This window comes from Leucoraja erinacea, chromosome 29 (genome assembly GCF_028641065.1).
Source record: "Leucoraja erinacea ecotype New England chromosome 29, Leri_hhj_1, whole genome shotgun sequence".
NCBI classification, from domain to species: domain Eukaryota; kingdom Metazoa; phylum Chordata; class Chondrichthyes; order Rajiformes; family Rajidae; genus Leucoraja; species Leucoraja erinaceus.
Genome location: NC_073405.1, coordinates 9,277,598 through 9,296,056, shown reverse-complemented (window position 1 = coordinate 9,296,056; position 18,459 = coordinate 9,277,598). Strand labels below are relative to the sequence as shown.

The following is an 18,459-nucleotide window of genomic DNA, read 5'->3' as shown; positions in this document are numbered from 1 at the left end:
CCACCATTGAAAAAGGATTTATCTACAACTCTGTTCCAATCCCCGCACCATTTGTCCCATTACTTAGGTGAACATCATTGCAGTTTTCCTGCTTTGAACAAAACATGAAGGTTTTCTGACCTTTCTTTCCCAAACCTTCCATCTCAGGGCACTAATTAGCGACAAATGTTCATTAAAAGCCTACTGTCTCCCACACCAATTGTGATCACATTTCCAGCCACCTCGCCTTTACAATATGGACTGCATTACATTCTCTCTGTTTATTCAGCTCCATAGTATTTTTCTGGTTACATTTTCTGCACCAGTGCTTCCAAGATATTTTCAAATTTTCCCTCGTAGTGATTTCCACCTCCATTGTTATCAAAGATCTCTTGTCAAATTATATTTCTTATTTAATTTCTCTCGCCTTCCACCTTTCCACAGCTTCCTTTATGCTTTTGTTTTCCCTTCCACTGTTTTTGTATGTGCTTGAACTTGTCTTGCTCATTTTCCAGTTCTGATAAAGGAACTTCATCCTGAAACATTAATGATTTCTTGCTCCACTGACACTGCTTGACTTGTGTAGTCGGGAGCTTTTGATTTTATCTCCAATTTCCAGCATCAACAGTATTGTACTTTGCTCTTTGCTCAAGCAACACCATTTTAAACATATCTGTTGCAATGCTTCAGTAACTTCCTGCATTTACTATCATTATGTTATCCAGCTTTGATATCCTATATCTGCACCACGTTCTGACAAAAATAATGAAGCTTTATGCTTCATGCACAAGTTCATTGTTAAGGCATCAGTATTCTGCCTGATAACTCGATCGCCGTAGTTAGTTCACAGCTGGATTTCTGCAGAAAATACCAATCTCTGCTTTCTATTGTACTTGAAATGGAAATAAATGATGCACAGGGAAGATTCAGGAGGATATTCTCTGAGCTGCAAAAAAGAAGTTTTATGTGAAAAGATTGGCCGAAATTGGGGTTGCTTCGATTGGAACAGAAATTTTACTTAAACAAAAAAAAACGACCCGTTTCCTTACGTAGATTGGTTAATTACTAGCGGTGTTCGATTAAAGAGGGAAGCTGAAGATAAAGTTTTTCACTCCAATAACGATGGGTTAGGTTTATTATTGACCCGTGTGCAAATTCAGCAAAAACCTTGCATGCCGGTCAAATCAGACAATATTATATATCAATACAATCTAGCCAAACTCAAGTACGATAGGTAGAGCATAGGGAAAGATAAGAGTGTTGAATAGTTTTCAATATTGTATCACAACAATTCCCAGAGACATGGGGATCTGGAGCTGCCTGAAAGGCGTGGCAACGATAAAACCCATGACACATTTAAATAGTGCCAAAGGAATCCTTGCAGTGCTGCAAGTAGGCTAGGAAAATAATGGCACCTTTAAAGGGATTGGCATAGACAGTGGTCCATTTTGGTTTCTTAAATTTCCATGATCCTACGTCATCAAATCACTGTCTGGTAATGCAAGCAGCACGAGAATAAAACAAACAACATTTGGAATTGTGTCGCAATTATTTTACTTTATGGTATCCAAGGTTCAAAATGTGTACAGGTTTCAAACTGATATCTTGTGATTACGCTAAAACACTTGCAATAGAAAAAGTAGCATCAATAAGGCTAGGGTGGTGTTTAACTCGGGAAGATCTGGAGCTCAAAATACATCTCAATCAACACCAAAATACGCATCTAACTCAAATGTGAACCAGGCGATGCTGTATGGATCAGAGACATGGAAAACAACAAAACACACTACAAACAGGCTGCAAACATTCATTAACACCTGCCTTGGGAGAATACTTAACATCTGGTGGAGAGGCAAAGTAAGCAATGTGGACTTGTGCTAAAGAACAAGCCACAAGGCCATTGACTTACAAATTCGAAGGAGAAAATGGAGTTGGTTTGGACACACCCTCAGGAAACCTGCCACAAACATCACCCGGGCAAGCCCTGAAATGGAACCCCCAAGGAAAAAGGAAAAGAGGTCGCCCCAGGAACCACTGGAGAAGAGGTGTTCAGACAGAAATGTCTGAGAATGGGCTCAACTGGGGAGTTCTCGAAAGAACTGCTAACAACCGAGTGAGGTGGAGGACATTTGTCAATGGCCTATGCTCCCTAGAGGAGCAAAGGGCTTAAGAAGCAGAAAACACTTGCTAAATGCATGACATGACATTTGAAGAAATTTACCATTTCCAAATTATTTTACAGAATTCTCCTGTCTGGTTATGAAGAAGATATTTCCAAGTCCTTACCGGTTTGGTTTGCTGCGGTGCTTTATCTCGGTTTGGTGGTGAAAGTGGTATGTCAGCGTGGATTGAACCGATTGGAGTTGGCTGAGGTTGACGGGGGTGGGAGGGGGAAAAAAAAGTCACGTTACAAAATGCTCTCATTGTTTTTTCCAAACATACCACTCCTCCTTTTGTCAAGTTAGCAACCCATGATCTATGAAACGCACACACTATGCCGAGATAACATGCTGAAATGCAGTTTTGTCACATGTGGAGTTTTGTACACACGGTGGCACAGCGGTAGAGTTGCTGCCTTACAGCACCAGAGACTCGTGTTTGATCCTGACTACGGCTGCTGTCAGTGTGGAGTTTATACATTCTCCCCGTGGCTGCATGGGGTTTTCCTGGATACTCCGGTTTTCTTGCACACTCCAAAGACCTACAGGTTTATGGGTGAATTAACTTCGGTAAAGATTGTACATTGCCCCTAGTAGTGTGTAGGATAGTGCTCGTGTACAGGGATCGCTGGGCGGTGCGGATGCAGTGGGCCAAAGGGTCTGTTTCTTCACTGTATCTCAAACCTAAACTGGAGACATTAAGCAGACAGTCTACATTCTCATGAAGAAAGGCAAGTGATCTTGTTGAAATGAACAAGATTCTTTTGCAGCTTCACAGTTTGGATGTGATTCTTCATCTGACAACCACCATCTATTTTAGGGTTGCATTTCCTGTCACCTACAAAATCTCCAAGGACCATCTGCCTATCAAAACCACCACCTTACCTGTATGTATCTATCACTTGCCAGGCTTTGTCCTGCCCCTCCTCTCTTCCAGTTTCCCCTACAATCAGCCTGAAGGGTCCTGCCCCAAGATGTCACCTATCCATGTTCTCCAGAGACGCCTCCTGACAAGGTGATTTGCTCCAGCATTTTGTGTCCATTGTTATAAAGCAGCATCTGCAGTTTCTTGTTTCCATAGGGAAATTGCTAAATTAGTTTGACAACGCCCATCTGGATTTAAAGCTATTAACAAAGTTTATCTCTCTGTGGGAAAACACTCGTATTAGAAAACGTGCTATCTTTGAAATGGCAGATGGGGGGGGGGGGGGGGGGGGGGGGGGGGTGCAATACCCATTTTTATTTGTTTGACTTCCAGAATGCACCAACCTTTCCAGGACCACATTTCCATGTATAATAATTGCTCCATCAAAGGTTACAGGCAGGAGAATGGAGTCGAGGGAAACATTTTTCAGCTACAATCGAATGGCGGAGCAAACCTGATGGGTTGAATGGCCTAATTTTGCTCCTGTATCTTATGATCTTTCTGCACATTACCAAAATAACAATTACTGCATGCGAGTCCTGGCAGCAAGTGATAGCAGGTTATCCAACTACAAACACCAAAGTCTTTAGTTTAGACTTGATATGCACAATCTCATTAGCAGTGAGGTGTTCAACAATGATCTCAGACTGGTATTCATTAATCAAGGTTAGATCCTCGTGCTAAAATCAATTATCCCAGGAAATGCAGATGTTACTTCTGGTAACTTCCTCTTCCATGTGTCTCAGTGTCTTCCCACTTAATTAGCCGAACTCCAGGTGCACTATATAGTTCAAATCAATTATGGATTGAAACAAGTGATATTTTTCTAGAAGCCCCAACGTTAAATGACCCCATATTGTCTTGCTGTTTTAAAAGATGAAGCGCGCAAAGAAAATTGTTCAAGAATTTAAAAGGCTCACAGAACTGAAGCAGGTAAATCAATCTGAAATACACATCATGTGCGATTCAAACATTGTAAAATACTCACTAATGGTTTGCCAACCCAATCGTATTCATAGTCAAACACAAAGCCGTTTCTATCAAACAGATCAGTGAAGAGTTTTCGCAGGTATTCATAGTCTGGTTTTTCAAAAAAATCAAGTCTTCGAACATAGCGGAGGTACGTTGCCATTTCTTCTGCAAAAAAAACAAAACAAAATCAAACTTTATACTTCAAAATATTCATAAATAGCCTTGAAGGCAATGAACACTCAAAGGTATGCACAACAAATAGATCACATCGACTCATGATGCATCTTAACTGCTATTTATTTATCTCTATTTTCATCCGGTTTAAAATGCAAGTAGTGAAGATGATGCAATGTGGACCACTTGTAGTGCAGGTCATATTCCAGTTGTTAAAATAATCAAGTGTGTAGGAAGGAACTACAGGTGCTAGTTTACACTGAAGATAGACAAAATGCTGGAGTAACGCAGCGGGACAGGCAACATTTCTGGATAGAAGGAATGCGTGATGTTTGGGGTCGAGTCTGAAGAAGGGTCTCGACATGAAACGTCACTCATTCCTATTATCCAGAGATGCTGCCAGTCCCGCTGAGTTACTCCAGCATTTTGTGTCTGTCTTTGGTTAATATAACCAAGTCTGTTTATGTTGAATTGAAATCCATCTTTATCTTTTCAATTTCTCAAAAGTACATATGCAATTTGCATCTTAGGTTATACCCAGCAAGATTAATTATTCATCAACAGTTAGATATGAAACTATCAAAGGAGAGAAAATTATCATGAAAAAATCAAATACGATCCGACAAGTGAGGTTTACAATGCCACTTGATATGCAGTGGCTGTCCTCTCATGCCAGTCAGAATTTGAGAGCTCAAATCCCAATCCAGAGCTGATACACATAATCTAGGCTGCCCAAATGAATGACCACTCAGACAAATCCAATTTACTCAGAGGGAGTCAATGTGGATTTAAAATCGGGCAAGCCACTTCTAACCAACTGAGTTGAATTCTTGGAGGATGTTACCGAGATGGATGCTGAGAGAGTGGCAATATTTACCACACTGCCCTTTGGGTATTCAAATGGTTCGCAACAAGAGATTGTTATTAAAAAAAAAAAATTCAAAATATGCAATTGGACACAATATATTGATGGAGTTGGAACTTCATTAGGAGCTGGATGACAGAAAATAAGGATTATAAGTAAATACTTCAATTGGCACGATAGTACTAATTGCACTTCTCTTGTGATTTATCTTGAGATTTCACCTTTTCAGCTTGTGTAATAATCAGACAATGGAATGTATATATTTGATGTTGTTATGTAAATGGAATCTTAAATTTCAGAGGGATTTAGTAGATTATTTATAACCCTACAGCTAATAATTTAGTAGGACAACCCTACATCTTGCCATCCACTTTGTGACAGAATATTTTCCTGAAATGTCACTGAAACTAGACCAAATGAAGATATCAAAACCGATTAGGTTTTTGTTACACAAATGTATAAAGGCTCACAGAACTGAAGCAGGTAAATAAATCTGAAATACACATCGTGTGCGATTTAAGTGAGTTGATGCCGTTTCAATGGCTGAGTGAATAAAATGTTATCATTTAAAAAGAGATATTAAATCAAGGACAAGTCTTCCATGTGTGGTTGCTAAAGAAACCAAGTTACAATATAAAGAGGTCTCTCTGCCCCTGCCTTTTTTGTTAACCAAAACAACATGAATTAGTTTGTCTTTATCTAATCTTTGCCATATTTTATTTGCACAAAATAAATCAACATAATTGAATAACCACAATATCAGGACCTCAACGTAGTGCTTTGTCTGTAAAGCACAGAAATGTTTGAGACATGCAGTAAAACTGGCATGTTAATGGGAGATTGCCTCCTGGTCAAATTAAATTAAAAAGGATTCAAACCTGGGAAATTGTCACACAAGACTTCAATTGGGGTAGCTCGTTTGGTGTCACCTATTTTCTGGTATCGTTCTTTTAGTGTGTCGGCCTGCAATTGAAAATATAGGTACACTTAAATAAAAGAGATATTAACAGAACACACATCCCAAGTCAAGAATGCGGCAAAATGTTTAAACATAAGACAAAGTCTACATTTGGAAAACAGGGGATCCACAGAACTTACTTCATAAACCTGCAGGAAAAAAAAGATAATGATTGCCCAGTGTCCAAAAACAAAATGGTGATGATTGAGCACAATTGCTACTGCAGAGAGCAAATCAAATTCAAATTCCCACTCATTCTAGACTGGGGAGAGCAGAATCCAAGATGCCAACACATTTTCTTCACTTTAAAGACAAGCCAATGCTGCCAAGTACTTATTGTCTGTTCCGAGTTGAGCTATACACATTGATGGACACTACCCTTAAGTTTCATGCGCAGCATGTGGCAATAATGCATCCGTGATAGTAGGGAATGCCAAGATATTTACCTAAAGCTGAATAGTCTTTAGACAGCTATTTTAGATTAATTGTTACAGGAATTCGGGGTTTTTGAACGGACTTAAAAAAAAAAGAGAACGACACGATGGCAGCGTCCACAGTCTACATCGGAAACCTTGGCACTTTTGACATGAGTAGAGAGCCGTTCAGCTCCTATATGGAGAGAGCAAACATGTTTTTCACGGCAAACAACATAATGGAGATTAGTGGTGAAGGAGATAGTGACGGAAACAAATAAGGCCATTTGCGAACGCATGAAAGAGATTCTGCTCACGGAGATCGGACCTGAAGTGTACGGCACACTTGTGAATCTCCTTGCACCCATAAAGGCAAAAGACGTGCCATTTAATGACATTATGAAGAGATTGGAGGAGCATTTCAACCCAAAGCCTCCGGAAATTGCAGAAAGCTATAAATTTGGCACTAAAGGCCAAGGCCGACAAAAGTGTTCGACTATGCATTGACTACAAAGTCACAATCAACCAAGCCGTTGATGACGAACAATATCCATTACCAACCTCATAAGATCTGTACGCAGAACTTAGCGGAGCAAGAGTCTTCACTAAACTGGATTCGTCTCATCTCATGCTTACGCCAAACTCAATGTCGACAAGAAAAGTCAGCAGTACTTGACTATCAACACACATAAGGGCTTGTATTCATATACAAAGCTGCCCTATGGTGTGAAATCCTCCCCGAAAATTTTCAGTCTGTCATGGACAAAATGTTACAAGGCATTCCGCACTGTGTGTGCAACCAGGATGACCTACTGATATTCACAGAGGACATGGTAGAACATCTGGAAATCCTCGAGCAAGTTCTCACACAACTGAACTGCCACAACGTCAAACTGCGACAAAGTAAATGTGCATTTGTGCAGTCAGAGGTGGTCTACCTTGGACTCAAAGTAAATGCCAACGGACTTCACCCTGTGAAGGCGAAAGTTGAAGCAATAGTGAATGCTCCAAAACACAACAATGTGTCAGAGCTACGATCATTCCTTGGGATGGTGCTGTTCTACGCACGATTCCTTCCAGATTTAGCAACTGTGCTAAAGCCACTACATCATCTGCTACAAAAAGATGTGAAATGGACGTGGGGAATGGAATAGCAGCGTGCAGATGACATTTGCAAGGAAAACTTGACAGGTAGTTTGTCACCTGTCAAGTTTTCCTTGCAAATGTCATATGCAATTGTTCATTACGATACGACACGCGAGATGAAACTTGCTTGTGATGCTTCAAGTTATGGTGTAGGTGCAGTGATCTCGCACGTAATGAATGACGGACAGGAAAAGCCTATTGCTTTTGAATCCCGCACCCTATCACCGATTGAACGCAATTTTGCACAGATAAAAAAGGAAGCACTCAGCATCGTGTTCGGAATCAAGAAATTCCATCAGTTTCTTCTTGGCAGACCATTCACACTAGTGACTGATCACAAGCCACTACTAGTGATACTTGGTCCCAAGTCAGCTATACCTTCCATGGCGGCATCAAGGATGCAGCGCTGGGCAATTTTGCTGTCCCAGTATGACTACAAGGTTGAGTACAGAAGCTCCAAGTGCAACACAGCTGCATATGCGCTGTCTCGGTTGCCGCACGAGAACTCTGATGTGGGAAGTGAGAACTCAATCTATACACTGCAAGTTGTAAATTAAGACTTTCCAGTGACTGCAACAGAAATAACAGCAGAAACAGAGAAAGACACTGTGCTGAAGTGGGTCTATGAACAGACATTGAACGGTTGGACTGAAATCGATAGTGGATTGAACTCAGAGCTGAAGCCTTTCCATAATCGACACCATGAATTATCATGTGACAGGGATGCATTAAGTGAGGTTACAAAGTAGTTGTACCAGAGTCTTTGAGAAACAAAATTATGAATGAACTTAATGCCAAACATCCTGGCATAGTAAGCATGGTCAATTGCCAGAAGTTGTGTGTATTGACCTGGTATTGACAGTGACATCGAGTCACTGGTGAGCAAATGTAGTGTCTGCCAAAATTGCCAGAGTAAACCACCAAAAACACCACTACAACCCTGGTCATGGCCAATTAGACCTTTTCAGAGAGTTAATGTAGATTTTTGTGAAAAGGGTAATGATCACTTTCTGGTACTAGTAGATAGTCATTCCAAATGGATTGAGGTTATGCATATGGGATCAAGCACTACTACTGAGTGTACCATCGATGAGTTGAGATCCATTTTTGAACTTGTTTCTGATAACGGGCCTCAGTTTCTTTCAGAACGGTTCAAAGAGTTCATGCAGCGGAATGGTGTAAAACACACATTTGTTTCCCCCATACCATTCAGCCTCCAACGGGGCAGCGGAAAGGTCTGTTAGACTTGTCAAAGATGCTCTCAAGAAACAGGTTTTGCAGGGTAGTTCAAAGCTCAGCATGAAACATCGTTTGGCTAGTTTCTTGTTGACATACAGAACCACACAACAGGTTATTCACCTGCAGACCTGTTGACGAAGAGAAGGCTAAGAATACGCCTAAGTCTAGTTCAACCCAATTTAGCCTTGAGAGTTGAACAAAAACAGTTAATTCAAAAACGCCATTTTGACTCCCACAAAAAGGAGAGGTACTTCAAGCCAGATGAGCAGGTTTGTGTTCTCAGTCCTCCCAACAAGTCCAGCGAGACAAATGGGATGTTGGGAAAATAGTGGAAGTGTGTGGAACAAAAAAAAAACTTAGTTGAAGTTGAAGATAGGATCAAAAGTGTTCATGTTGATCAAATGATTCCAGCCAAAGATTAACCAAAAATTGAGCACGAGGTCCTAATCCCCGAGTTTTTCATCTGAAAGCGAGTTGGAAGGAGACCAAACACAAAGTTCAGTTAGTACAGACAAAGAAACAGATTCCTCTGGTCAGAGTCAGAAGCCAAACAGGCCAACAATTGAGTCAACACCTAAACCTGTTACTGTTAGACAAATCAGGCAGGATCTGTAAACCAGTAGTCAAATTAGGTTTGTAAATTAACTCATTGTATAAGTAAAACAAAAGTGATTTGACAGGCAGACGGTTGGACAAAGACAGAAATGAAAATACAAAAAGGTGTGAAAAAAGGATAGAAAATTTGTAATACCAGAGGAGGAATATAGGTGGAAAAGTGGGAGTGGAGAAATGGGTGCAAGCCCAGGCAGGGTATAGGGAAGAGAGGGGATGAGGGAGGCGGACTGGGTGGGTTTTGTTAGTTACCTAAAATTGGAGAATTCAAAGTTCATACCATTGGGTTGTAAGTTACCCAAGCAGAATATGAGGTGCTGTTCCTCCAGTTTGCATGTGGAGGAGGCCCAGGATTCTATGCAAATGTGAGGACTGGTTTCAATGAGTAAAAAATTAGGAAACAAGTAAAAGCAAGAAAGGAGTGCAACTTGAACATAAACATGTCGCATTGCTAGGCTTTTCCTTCCCCATAGTTGAGGTTTCAGACCGAGAAGGCAATTTGGCAAACTACTGCAAGTCCCAAGTAGCTGCAATACAAAGATTCAATAGATGTGCCTTGCTTGGTATGCTAATTAGATGGGGAAGGAATCTGTTATTGATGAAGTGATATATTTAAGATCCCCTGGTAATAACAATCTAGTGATATTGATAACTAATCCAGTGGCCATGATATTGTTTATTTAAGGAAAAAATATACAGATAACACACTGCAAAATAGAACATTGCAAAATATTCTACCCTCATTTTGACTTTTTTTTTGTAAAGTAAGCAACCAAAAGGTCAGTCACAAGTCACTTCCAAGCTCTTCACATAGCAATGACATTTGAGTGGCTGTCCATAGAACAGTACAGGAATAGGCTCTTTCGCCCACAATGCCTACGTTGAATACGGTGCCATGGTAAACTAATCTCATCTGCCTGCACGTGATTTGTATCCCTCCATTCTCTGCATATCCATGCATCTATTTAAATGTAAAAGCCTCGTAAAACCCTATGTATCCGTCTCCAACATCACCCCTGTCACTGTGTTCCACGAACTCACCACCCTCTTTAAAGAAAAAAGTTGCCCCGCACATCTCCTTTATGCTTTGCCTCTCTCACTTTGAAGCTATGTCTTCTGGTCTCTGAGAGCTCCACCCTCCTGGCTTCACCTTCCAGTTAAACTGCTGGCTAATGGCAGCCCCCAAAAGTTTGCTAGTGAACAAGAGACGTTTGGGATTTTGAATTTCAGATGGGAATTCACTTTTATGTTGGAGTTTTCCGTATAATTATACTGTGCCACTTGCTGGCTAAATGGTCCAACAGAATCGTGGCCATGTTTTGGGATGTAGAACAGTGCAGCACATGGACAGGCCCTTCGGCCCACAATGTCTGTGCCGGACATGCTGCCAGGACCATTTATCTGCTTGCACATAATCAACCCCCCTCCATTCACTGCATATCCATATGCCCATCTAAAAATCTCTTAAATACCAGTGGTCTTGCGGTACACTGGATTATAGCTGACAGAAGCAGGAATTACTCAAAGGCAACAAGAGAAATTTTAATGAGCTGCAATAACTATAAATTGACAAAATTAACAAATTGTAGACTGTGCCTTAAAAAATAGCAAATAGATTCAAAAACACAAAAACTGGCAAGCAAATACCATCAATCTAATTACTTAAGTAATTCCTCCCTAATATTATTAAGCTTTAAAATTAAATTGTTCACTGGCCTACTCAGTAGAATCCTATAAAAATAAATTTAGTAATGTATAAATCAAAATCAAAATAGTAAATTAAAATCGGATTAAAGGATTTGCGTCTCATTTTGGCATTATCAATCGTTTAACACAAAAAGACCACCATTTAATCCGAAGGTTAATAAGATCATAGAAAAATAGTTTACATCAGTTTTAATAGTGAAATAACTGCTATTATTCTAGGTCTCAAAATGTCAAAAGAGCAAAGTCCATATCAAACACAATAAAGCAAAAAAAACGGATAAATAAGTAATACTAGACCATATAGATTGAGAATTATTCTTGGACCATCCACTGTGCGAGGCTTCAATCTAGATTGTTATTACCAGGGGATCTTAAATATATCACTTCATCAATAACAGAAAGCTGGAAGGTAACTCAGAATAGTGATTTATAAAGGTCACCAAGCTTTCTTCTTAGCTATATTTGTAGAGACTAATGGGATCAAAAAAAGGGAAAATTGAGCACACTTTAAAACTGCTTATTAGCATTTAATATTTTCTTTGGTGGTTAAAACCTTCATGGTTTGCCATCATGTTTAGTTATTCCTTTATTATAAATAATGCCAATATGATTAAGTAATTGATTACAACATACAGAAATATCAGGATATGCAGAATTTGGATTAAAAGCAACATTTTCCCACATATGTACCTGATATTTAATTTAAGTAGTACAGCTGGGGTAGATAATGAAAATATTATTTAGGAACAAGGAAGTCATAATCTGCTACATACGAATATTGCTCACCTTTAGACCTTGCCAAGGCAAACTACCGCGCAGGAAGTACATAAACATGTGACCTAGTGCTTCGAGGTCATCCCTTCGACTTTGTTCTGTGAAGAAAATAGAACACTTATTTAATTTGACACGATTTAATCACCTCAACAAATCACCTTAACATCCAAATTGCTCAGCTGGTACGATTTGGTATCTTTAGTACCTTTTGCATTTTTACACATTTCACAATTTCTTTTTTTGTTGGGTTAACACAAGAGAAAATAACCAGTGAGAGGTTTTTTTAAACATAACTTCACTTAGCTTTTTTTTGGTGAACTAAACTATTTTCATACTGAAATGTAAGAACTTTGAATATAGATATCCCTTGGGTGCAAAAGAGTTTGCTTATTGAGGTTTTCTAACCAACAGCATTAGACAGCATGGCAGTGTTAGATCAACCATTTTGGTTTGGGTCTCTGCATCAGGATCTTGCTTCCACCGATGGAAACACTAATAACATTTAAATGAACAATGGAGGACTGAGTATATGATCCTGGAAAAAAAAGACCTGGAAAGAGTGTCATGTTATCTTAGCAAGATGAGATTGAATTATAGTGGCTAGGGAAGATTCTGCAGATGGATCTCTGAACTAAAAGAAGTCATGATCAAAACTGTGGTTAAGATCAAGGTGACCATAATTTATGCAGCTTGGAAGAATAAAACCAGGTTTAACTAGCGTCTGCTGCAATCCTTTTTGCAGCAATCAGATAAAGGAGTTATTGTAGAATTAATAAGAGTTGTGATGCAGTACCTAACAAATTCTTGATCCCGATCTTATTTATAAATATTTGAAACCATTAAACACATTAATTAGACTGCAACTGTGCAGGGACTTGAAATAATTCAAAATAAAAAAACATACAAGAAATCAAGTAGGGCTACTGTTTTACTTGAGACTGAGCAGGAAGCCTCTTCAACTACATCAGTAAGAAATTACCTTTGCCTAGATGTGTGTTAATGCTCATATACCGTGCTGTCCCAGTTAAACTCTTGTGCTCTCGGTATGGGATGTGCTTTTTGGTCTCTGGATCTATGTATTCTTTGGCGAGGCCAAAGTCTATGATGTGAATGGTATGTTGTCGCTTGCTCCCTGGTCGTCCCACTAGGAAATTCTCTGGTTTAACATCTCTGTATATCAAACTTTTGCTGTGTACAAATTCCATTCGCGTAATCTGAAAGGACAAATCAAAAATCCAGATTAGTAAATTACTTTAAAAGTCCAGGTTCACTCAAAAGCCTACAACAATTTCAACTTCAATCACTCCCATCTTGACCTTAAGTTAGAATAACTTTAAAATACTAGTCAAGATTATTACGAACAATTGTCTCAACTTTTCTTCCTTTCTTCATTGTCGGAGCCCCTTTTGGATTTGGGCCATTCATTAATCTTGAGACTAAGGTGCAGAATAAAACTCACACTACACAGTTGGGTATAAATGCAGGAGTAGCAAGATTGATTCAACAGTGGCTGAATGGGAGAAGCCAGAGGGTAATGGTGGATGGTTGTTTGTCGGGTTGGAGGCAGGTGACTAGTGGGGTGCCTCAGGGATCTGTGTTGGGTCCTTTGTTGTTTGTCATATACATCTGTAATATGGAGTTACAGATACAGATATGGAGTTTAATGCTGATAAATGTGAGGTGCTACACCTTGGCAGGACAAATCAAAATAGGACGTACATGGTAAATGGTAGGGAATTGAAGAATACAGTTGAACAGAGGGATCTGGGAATAACCGTGCATAGTTCCTTGAAGGTGAAATCTCATATAGATAGGGTGGTAAAGAAAGCTTTTGGTATGCTAGCCTTTATAAATCAGAGCATTGAGTATAGAAGCTGGGATGTAATGTTAAAATTGTACAAGGCATTGGTGTGACCAAATCTGGAGTATGGTGTACAATTTTGGTCGCCCAATTATAGGAAGGATGTCAACAAAATAGAGAGAGTACAGAGGAGATTTACTAGAATGTTGCCTGGGTTTCAACAACAAAGTTACAGAGAAAGGTTGAATAAGTTAGGTCTTTATTCTCTGGAGCGCAGAAGGTTAAGGGGGGACTTGATATAGGTCTTTAAAATGATGAGAGGGATAGACAGAGTTGATGTGGACCAGCTTTTCCCTTTGAGAATAGGGAAGATTCAAACAAGAGGACATGACTTCAGAATTAAGGGACAGAAGTTTAGGGGTAACATGAGGGGGAACTTCTTTACTCAGAGAGTGGTAGTGGTGTGGAATGAGCTTCCAGTGGAAGTGGTGAAGGCAGGTTCGTTGGTATCATTTAAAAATAAATTGGATAGGCATATGGATGAGAAGGGAATGAAGGGTTATGGTATGAGTGCAGGCAGGTGGGACTAAGGGTAAAAGGTTGTTTGGCACGGACTTGTAGGGCCGAGATTGCCTGTTTCCGTGCTATAATTGTTATATGGTTATTATATGGTTACATAGATCCAACAATCCCATCCTAAAAGAATAATTCTGAAACCTAATTAAGACTGTCCAATATATATTTTTAAATTTGGATCCTTCAATATTACAGATGGATTATTTTTAATCATGACTTATAATTGGGTTGGAATTTTGGCCTTCAGAAGTGTACGGCTAATGTTTAAACAAGTGGGTACTCCCCTTCTTACATGTGAGAATTGTTGACTTTGCAACCATGGTTGACCCTGCATCAGCACTGAGAGAAGGGGGTGGGGTGGGGAGATAATAGAAGAGCTCATGTAAAGAAGAGGGATAGGATTAGAGTAGTTTTTTTGCTACTCAAACTCTAGAGTTCCTCTCGCACATCATTCATTGCTAAATAAACTGTTCAAACTAATGTACTGGGATCAAAGCAGCACAGTTGTTTAAACACTTGGCTTCAACCTCTCAAGCCCTGTATTCCAACAGCAAGGCTGTTGCAACACCATCTAAGAAATAAACTTGGTATTAAAGCACAACGAACTGCAGATGCTGGAATCGTGAGTAAAACACAAAGTGCTGGAGTAACTCAGTGGGGCAGGCAGCATCTGTGGAGGACATGAATAGGCAATCTTACATTGATATTAAATAACTGCATACATTTGAATGTGGTCAACATATTTGAATCTCGCCATGATTTTAGATTCTCAGAAATATGGGAAAACCATTATTTCTGCAAAATCTCTGGTAACAAGAAAAAAACTCACAGAAAAACTCCAATATCAAATACCATGACTTTTAATTACCATTGATTATTCCATCTACTTGATGTAGGGCTTTAATGCATTTCGAAAATGTTTACGTTTTTGTTTAAACCACATCCAATCTATGTAATATTATATGTCAGAAATTCTTTTCATTCATGATTTAGTTTGAGCTTAGTCTGTACAAAATACCATATTGCCTTGGACCAGTAGTTACTGATCGAGTACTACAGTAAAAGGAGATGGTGACAAAAGCCATTTGTAAACATCTACATAATTGCACTAAATGCCAAGATATAACAAGCATCTCTTATTTCTTATAATTTTAGATTCCGCTATCAATACAGATAGTTCTGCTGCAACACGAGTGTTCCGAAGAAACCTCACGTTAAAGAAAGTCAAGTTATAAAACAATCACGTCAAGGCGGGGGAAAGTAGAAATAAGAAACTGCAGATGCTAGTTTACATAAAGGTCAAAATGCAGGAGTAACTCAGCAGATCAAGCAGCATCTCTGGAGAACATGGATAGGTGACGTTTTGGGCCGGGTTTGAAGAAGGGTCCCACTCCAAAACATCACCCACCAATGTTTTCCAGAGATGCTGTCTGACCCGCGGAGTCCTTTAGAAACTAGAGAGTTCCAGACTTCCAATAACAAAGTTATTTTTACCCACACAGGATTTTCAAAAATAAAATATCTTTATAATAATTTATTTTTATTGCTGCAAGTTTAAAATACTAAAGGCGGAATGTTACATTGCGTAACACTACATATATTGTTACCTAGTGTCAACAGAAGTGATTGTTGTCAATTTCAAGGTAGACAAAAATGTTGGAGAAACTCAGCAGATGAGGCAGCATTTATGGAGCGAAGGAAATAGGTGATGTTTCGGGTCAAGACACTTCGTCAGACCAGTCAATTTCAATGGCCTTTTGTGGTGAAAGTAGCAGCTATGTTCTGAAGAGGCAATGGTGTGTGATTACAATGGTGTGGGGATGTTACATAGAAAAAGTGACAGCTCTTTTTTTCTGCTTGTCAATCTCCAAATGCAGATTAAGTGATTCCTTGGTTGCTGATTGAAACCAATTCAGCCAGCATAATGCTGGTGTCTTTCCCCAATTCATCACTCATGTTATGTATAATCAGCATTATGGAATCACGTGTTATTTCAGAACATAGACACAAAAAGCCGGAATAACTCAGCCGGGACAGGCAGCATCTCTGAAGAGAAGGAATGTGTGGCGTTTCGGGTCGAGAACCTTCTTCAGACTGAGTCGGGGAGACTAGAGATGTGGAAGGGCAAGGTGTGAAAACGACAGATCAAAGATCAACATCACCCATTCCTCTCGCTAGAGATGCTTCCTGTCCCACTGAGTTACTCTAGCATTTTGTTTCTATCTTCGGTGTAAACCAGCAACTGCAGTTCTTTCCTACAAATGTTATATCAGAAGCATGTCGATCTTCGCCCTTCATATTTTCATTTATACTTAAAAAAAGCTACAACCGATAACAAATAACTAATTTTGCTCACTTACCAACTGTATAGCTATCATTAACACAGTTTTAATGGAAAATGTTCGATCACAAAGATCAAATAAATCCTCCAAGCTAGGTCCCAGCAATTCTAGTACCATGGCATTGTACTTTCCACAAGGCCCAAAGTAGTAAACCTGAGGTATTCCCTCTGTTCAAAAAAAAGAGAAATGCATCGATGAGAAATTTAAGAAACATTCATCTTGACACAATTTGTAAATGCAATTCCATTAAAGTAGAAGGCCGAAAGCAACAGACTAAAAATGTGCACGATTTGGAAAATCTACAGCATTCAATATTAATAAAATGAGCTCCAGCTTCTGAAATTAAACTTTACTTTTGACTTTGCTGCAAACTTGAGCACAATGAAAATGCTGACTACACCCATTCAATTTTGCTGGACGTGCAAACTCCAATCCAGCCAAGGAACCTGAAAACAAGTCAAACCAGATTGCTACTGCATTCTAGTCTAGTTTAAATTTCTACAATTTGTATGTTTTGTCTGCATTCTTAAGCAGCATATGCGTGGAGTATTCTGTGGCCTTTATCTCTTTGGAAAACCTTTGGCAGAACGGTCACCAGATTGGGGAAGGCAGCCTTAAGAGTCACCTTAAAAAGCGAGAAAAATAGGGCCCACAACTTTTGAGCAAAAGATAACCAATTGGATTCACTTGTATACACTGGGAGGGGGTTTAAAAAGATTGAAACACTCGCCACCCCTTCAGAACACTGCAGTGGCATGATACAGCTCCTGCCCTATGTTAACACCTCAGGGTATTCATTAATGGCTTGATTATTGAAGTTACCTTATCTGAACCAGAAGACAAAAGTGCAACATGCCGTCTCGTCATCCTAGAGGTCAAGTATATTCAGCCAGAAAATTATCCCCAAGGGGCTGTCCCACTGCAACGACCTAATCTGCGAGTTTAGAAGAGTTTGCCCTGGACTCCAACTCACAGCATGGTCGACACGTGGTCCTAGGAGGTCCTACGAGGTCACTGGAACTCTCCTTCATGCTCGAGGGAAGTTCCCGCATACTCGTGGCCTCAGTTTGGTAGAGGAATATTTTTCAGCGTGTAGTGCAGTGGAGTGGGGTAGCTATGTAGTTACAGGCAGTCGAGGACAGCTGTAGGCAATCTCCTTCACTGACTATTCATTTTAATCGACCATTGGAGTTTTCAGGACCAAGGAAGAATATAAAATGCCCGCTAAACTTTATTATAAGATGTCTGGTTGACACCAACAATGATATAATGATTTTCTTAAAGCTTCGTGAGAAGCAGCAACAAAACAAAGGAACAGCAGTAACATGATTGCCAGGTAATGTGGCCCCTTAAGACTTCTCCAGCAGTCTATCACATTATTGGCAGATCTGGTCTCAGCTTCAATTCCACTCTCCTTTATGCTCCTTTCTTATCCTCTCTCACCAAATCCAACACTGCACCATAGAAAGCAATTCATCGGGATGCATCGGGAAAAAAGGTCAAGATTAAAATCAGTAGCAATACATGAGCATTTAATGGAATATTTTTATTATCACACTACAGAGGGAGATTGCAAAAAGTCAAACAAAAATTCTGACAGACAGGAAAGGAACAAAATAAGAAGAACGGACATGAAACGGACAAAGCGGGATTACAATAGCGATTACCATGAGGTTAACTATGAGTTTTCCTTTCCAAAGAATTAAAAATAAACACGGATTAAATTAAATGTTTAAAATCTTTTACAGATACAAATAAATTTTACAAAGCACCTATTAAAGCACTTCCAAGCAATCTCTTTATTAGTGTATATAGTT

At 39.5% G+C, this 18,459-nt stretch overlaps 1 protein-coding gene across 4 annotated transcripts in view; it reads right to left on the bottom strand.

Moving 5' to 3' along the window:
- LOC129711124 (casein kinase I) overlaps positions 1-18,459 on the bottom strand; it is a 135,888-nt gene that overhangs the window by 15,829 nt on the left and 101,600 nt on the right. For 3 of the 4 annotated variants that reach the window (XM_055658541.1, XM_055658540.1, XM_055658543.1), the window contains exons 5-10: positions 16,661-16,809; positions 12,903-13,137; positions 11,936-12,021; positions 5,953-6,037; positions 4,052-4,200; positions 2,266-2,346 (exon numbers count right to left, since the gene is read on the bottom strand). In XM_055658541.1, coding sequence (XP_055514516.1) covers positions 2,266-2,346; positions 4,052-4,200; positions 5,953-6,037; positions 11,936-12,021; positions 12,903-13,137; positions 16,661-16,809 — 785 coding nt within the window. The remainder of the gene's footprint in view (positions 1-2,265; positions 2,347-4,051; positions 4,201-5,952; positions 6,038-11,935; positions 12,022-12,902; positions 13,138-16,660; positions 16,810-18,459) is intronic. The other variant, XM_055658542.1, reaches the window with a different exon arrangement.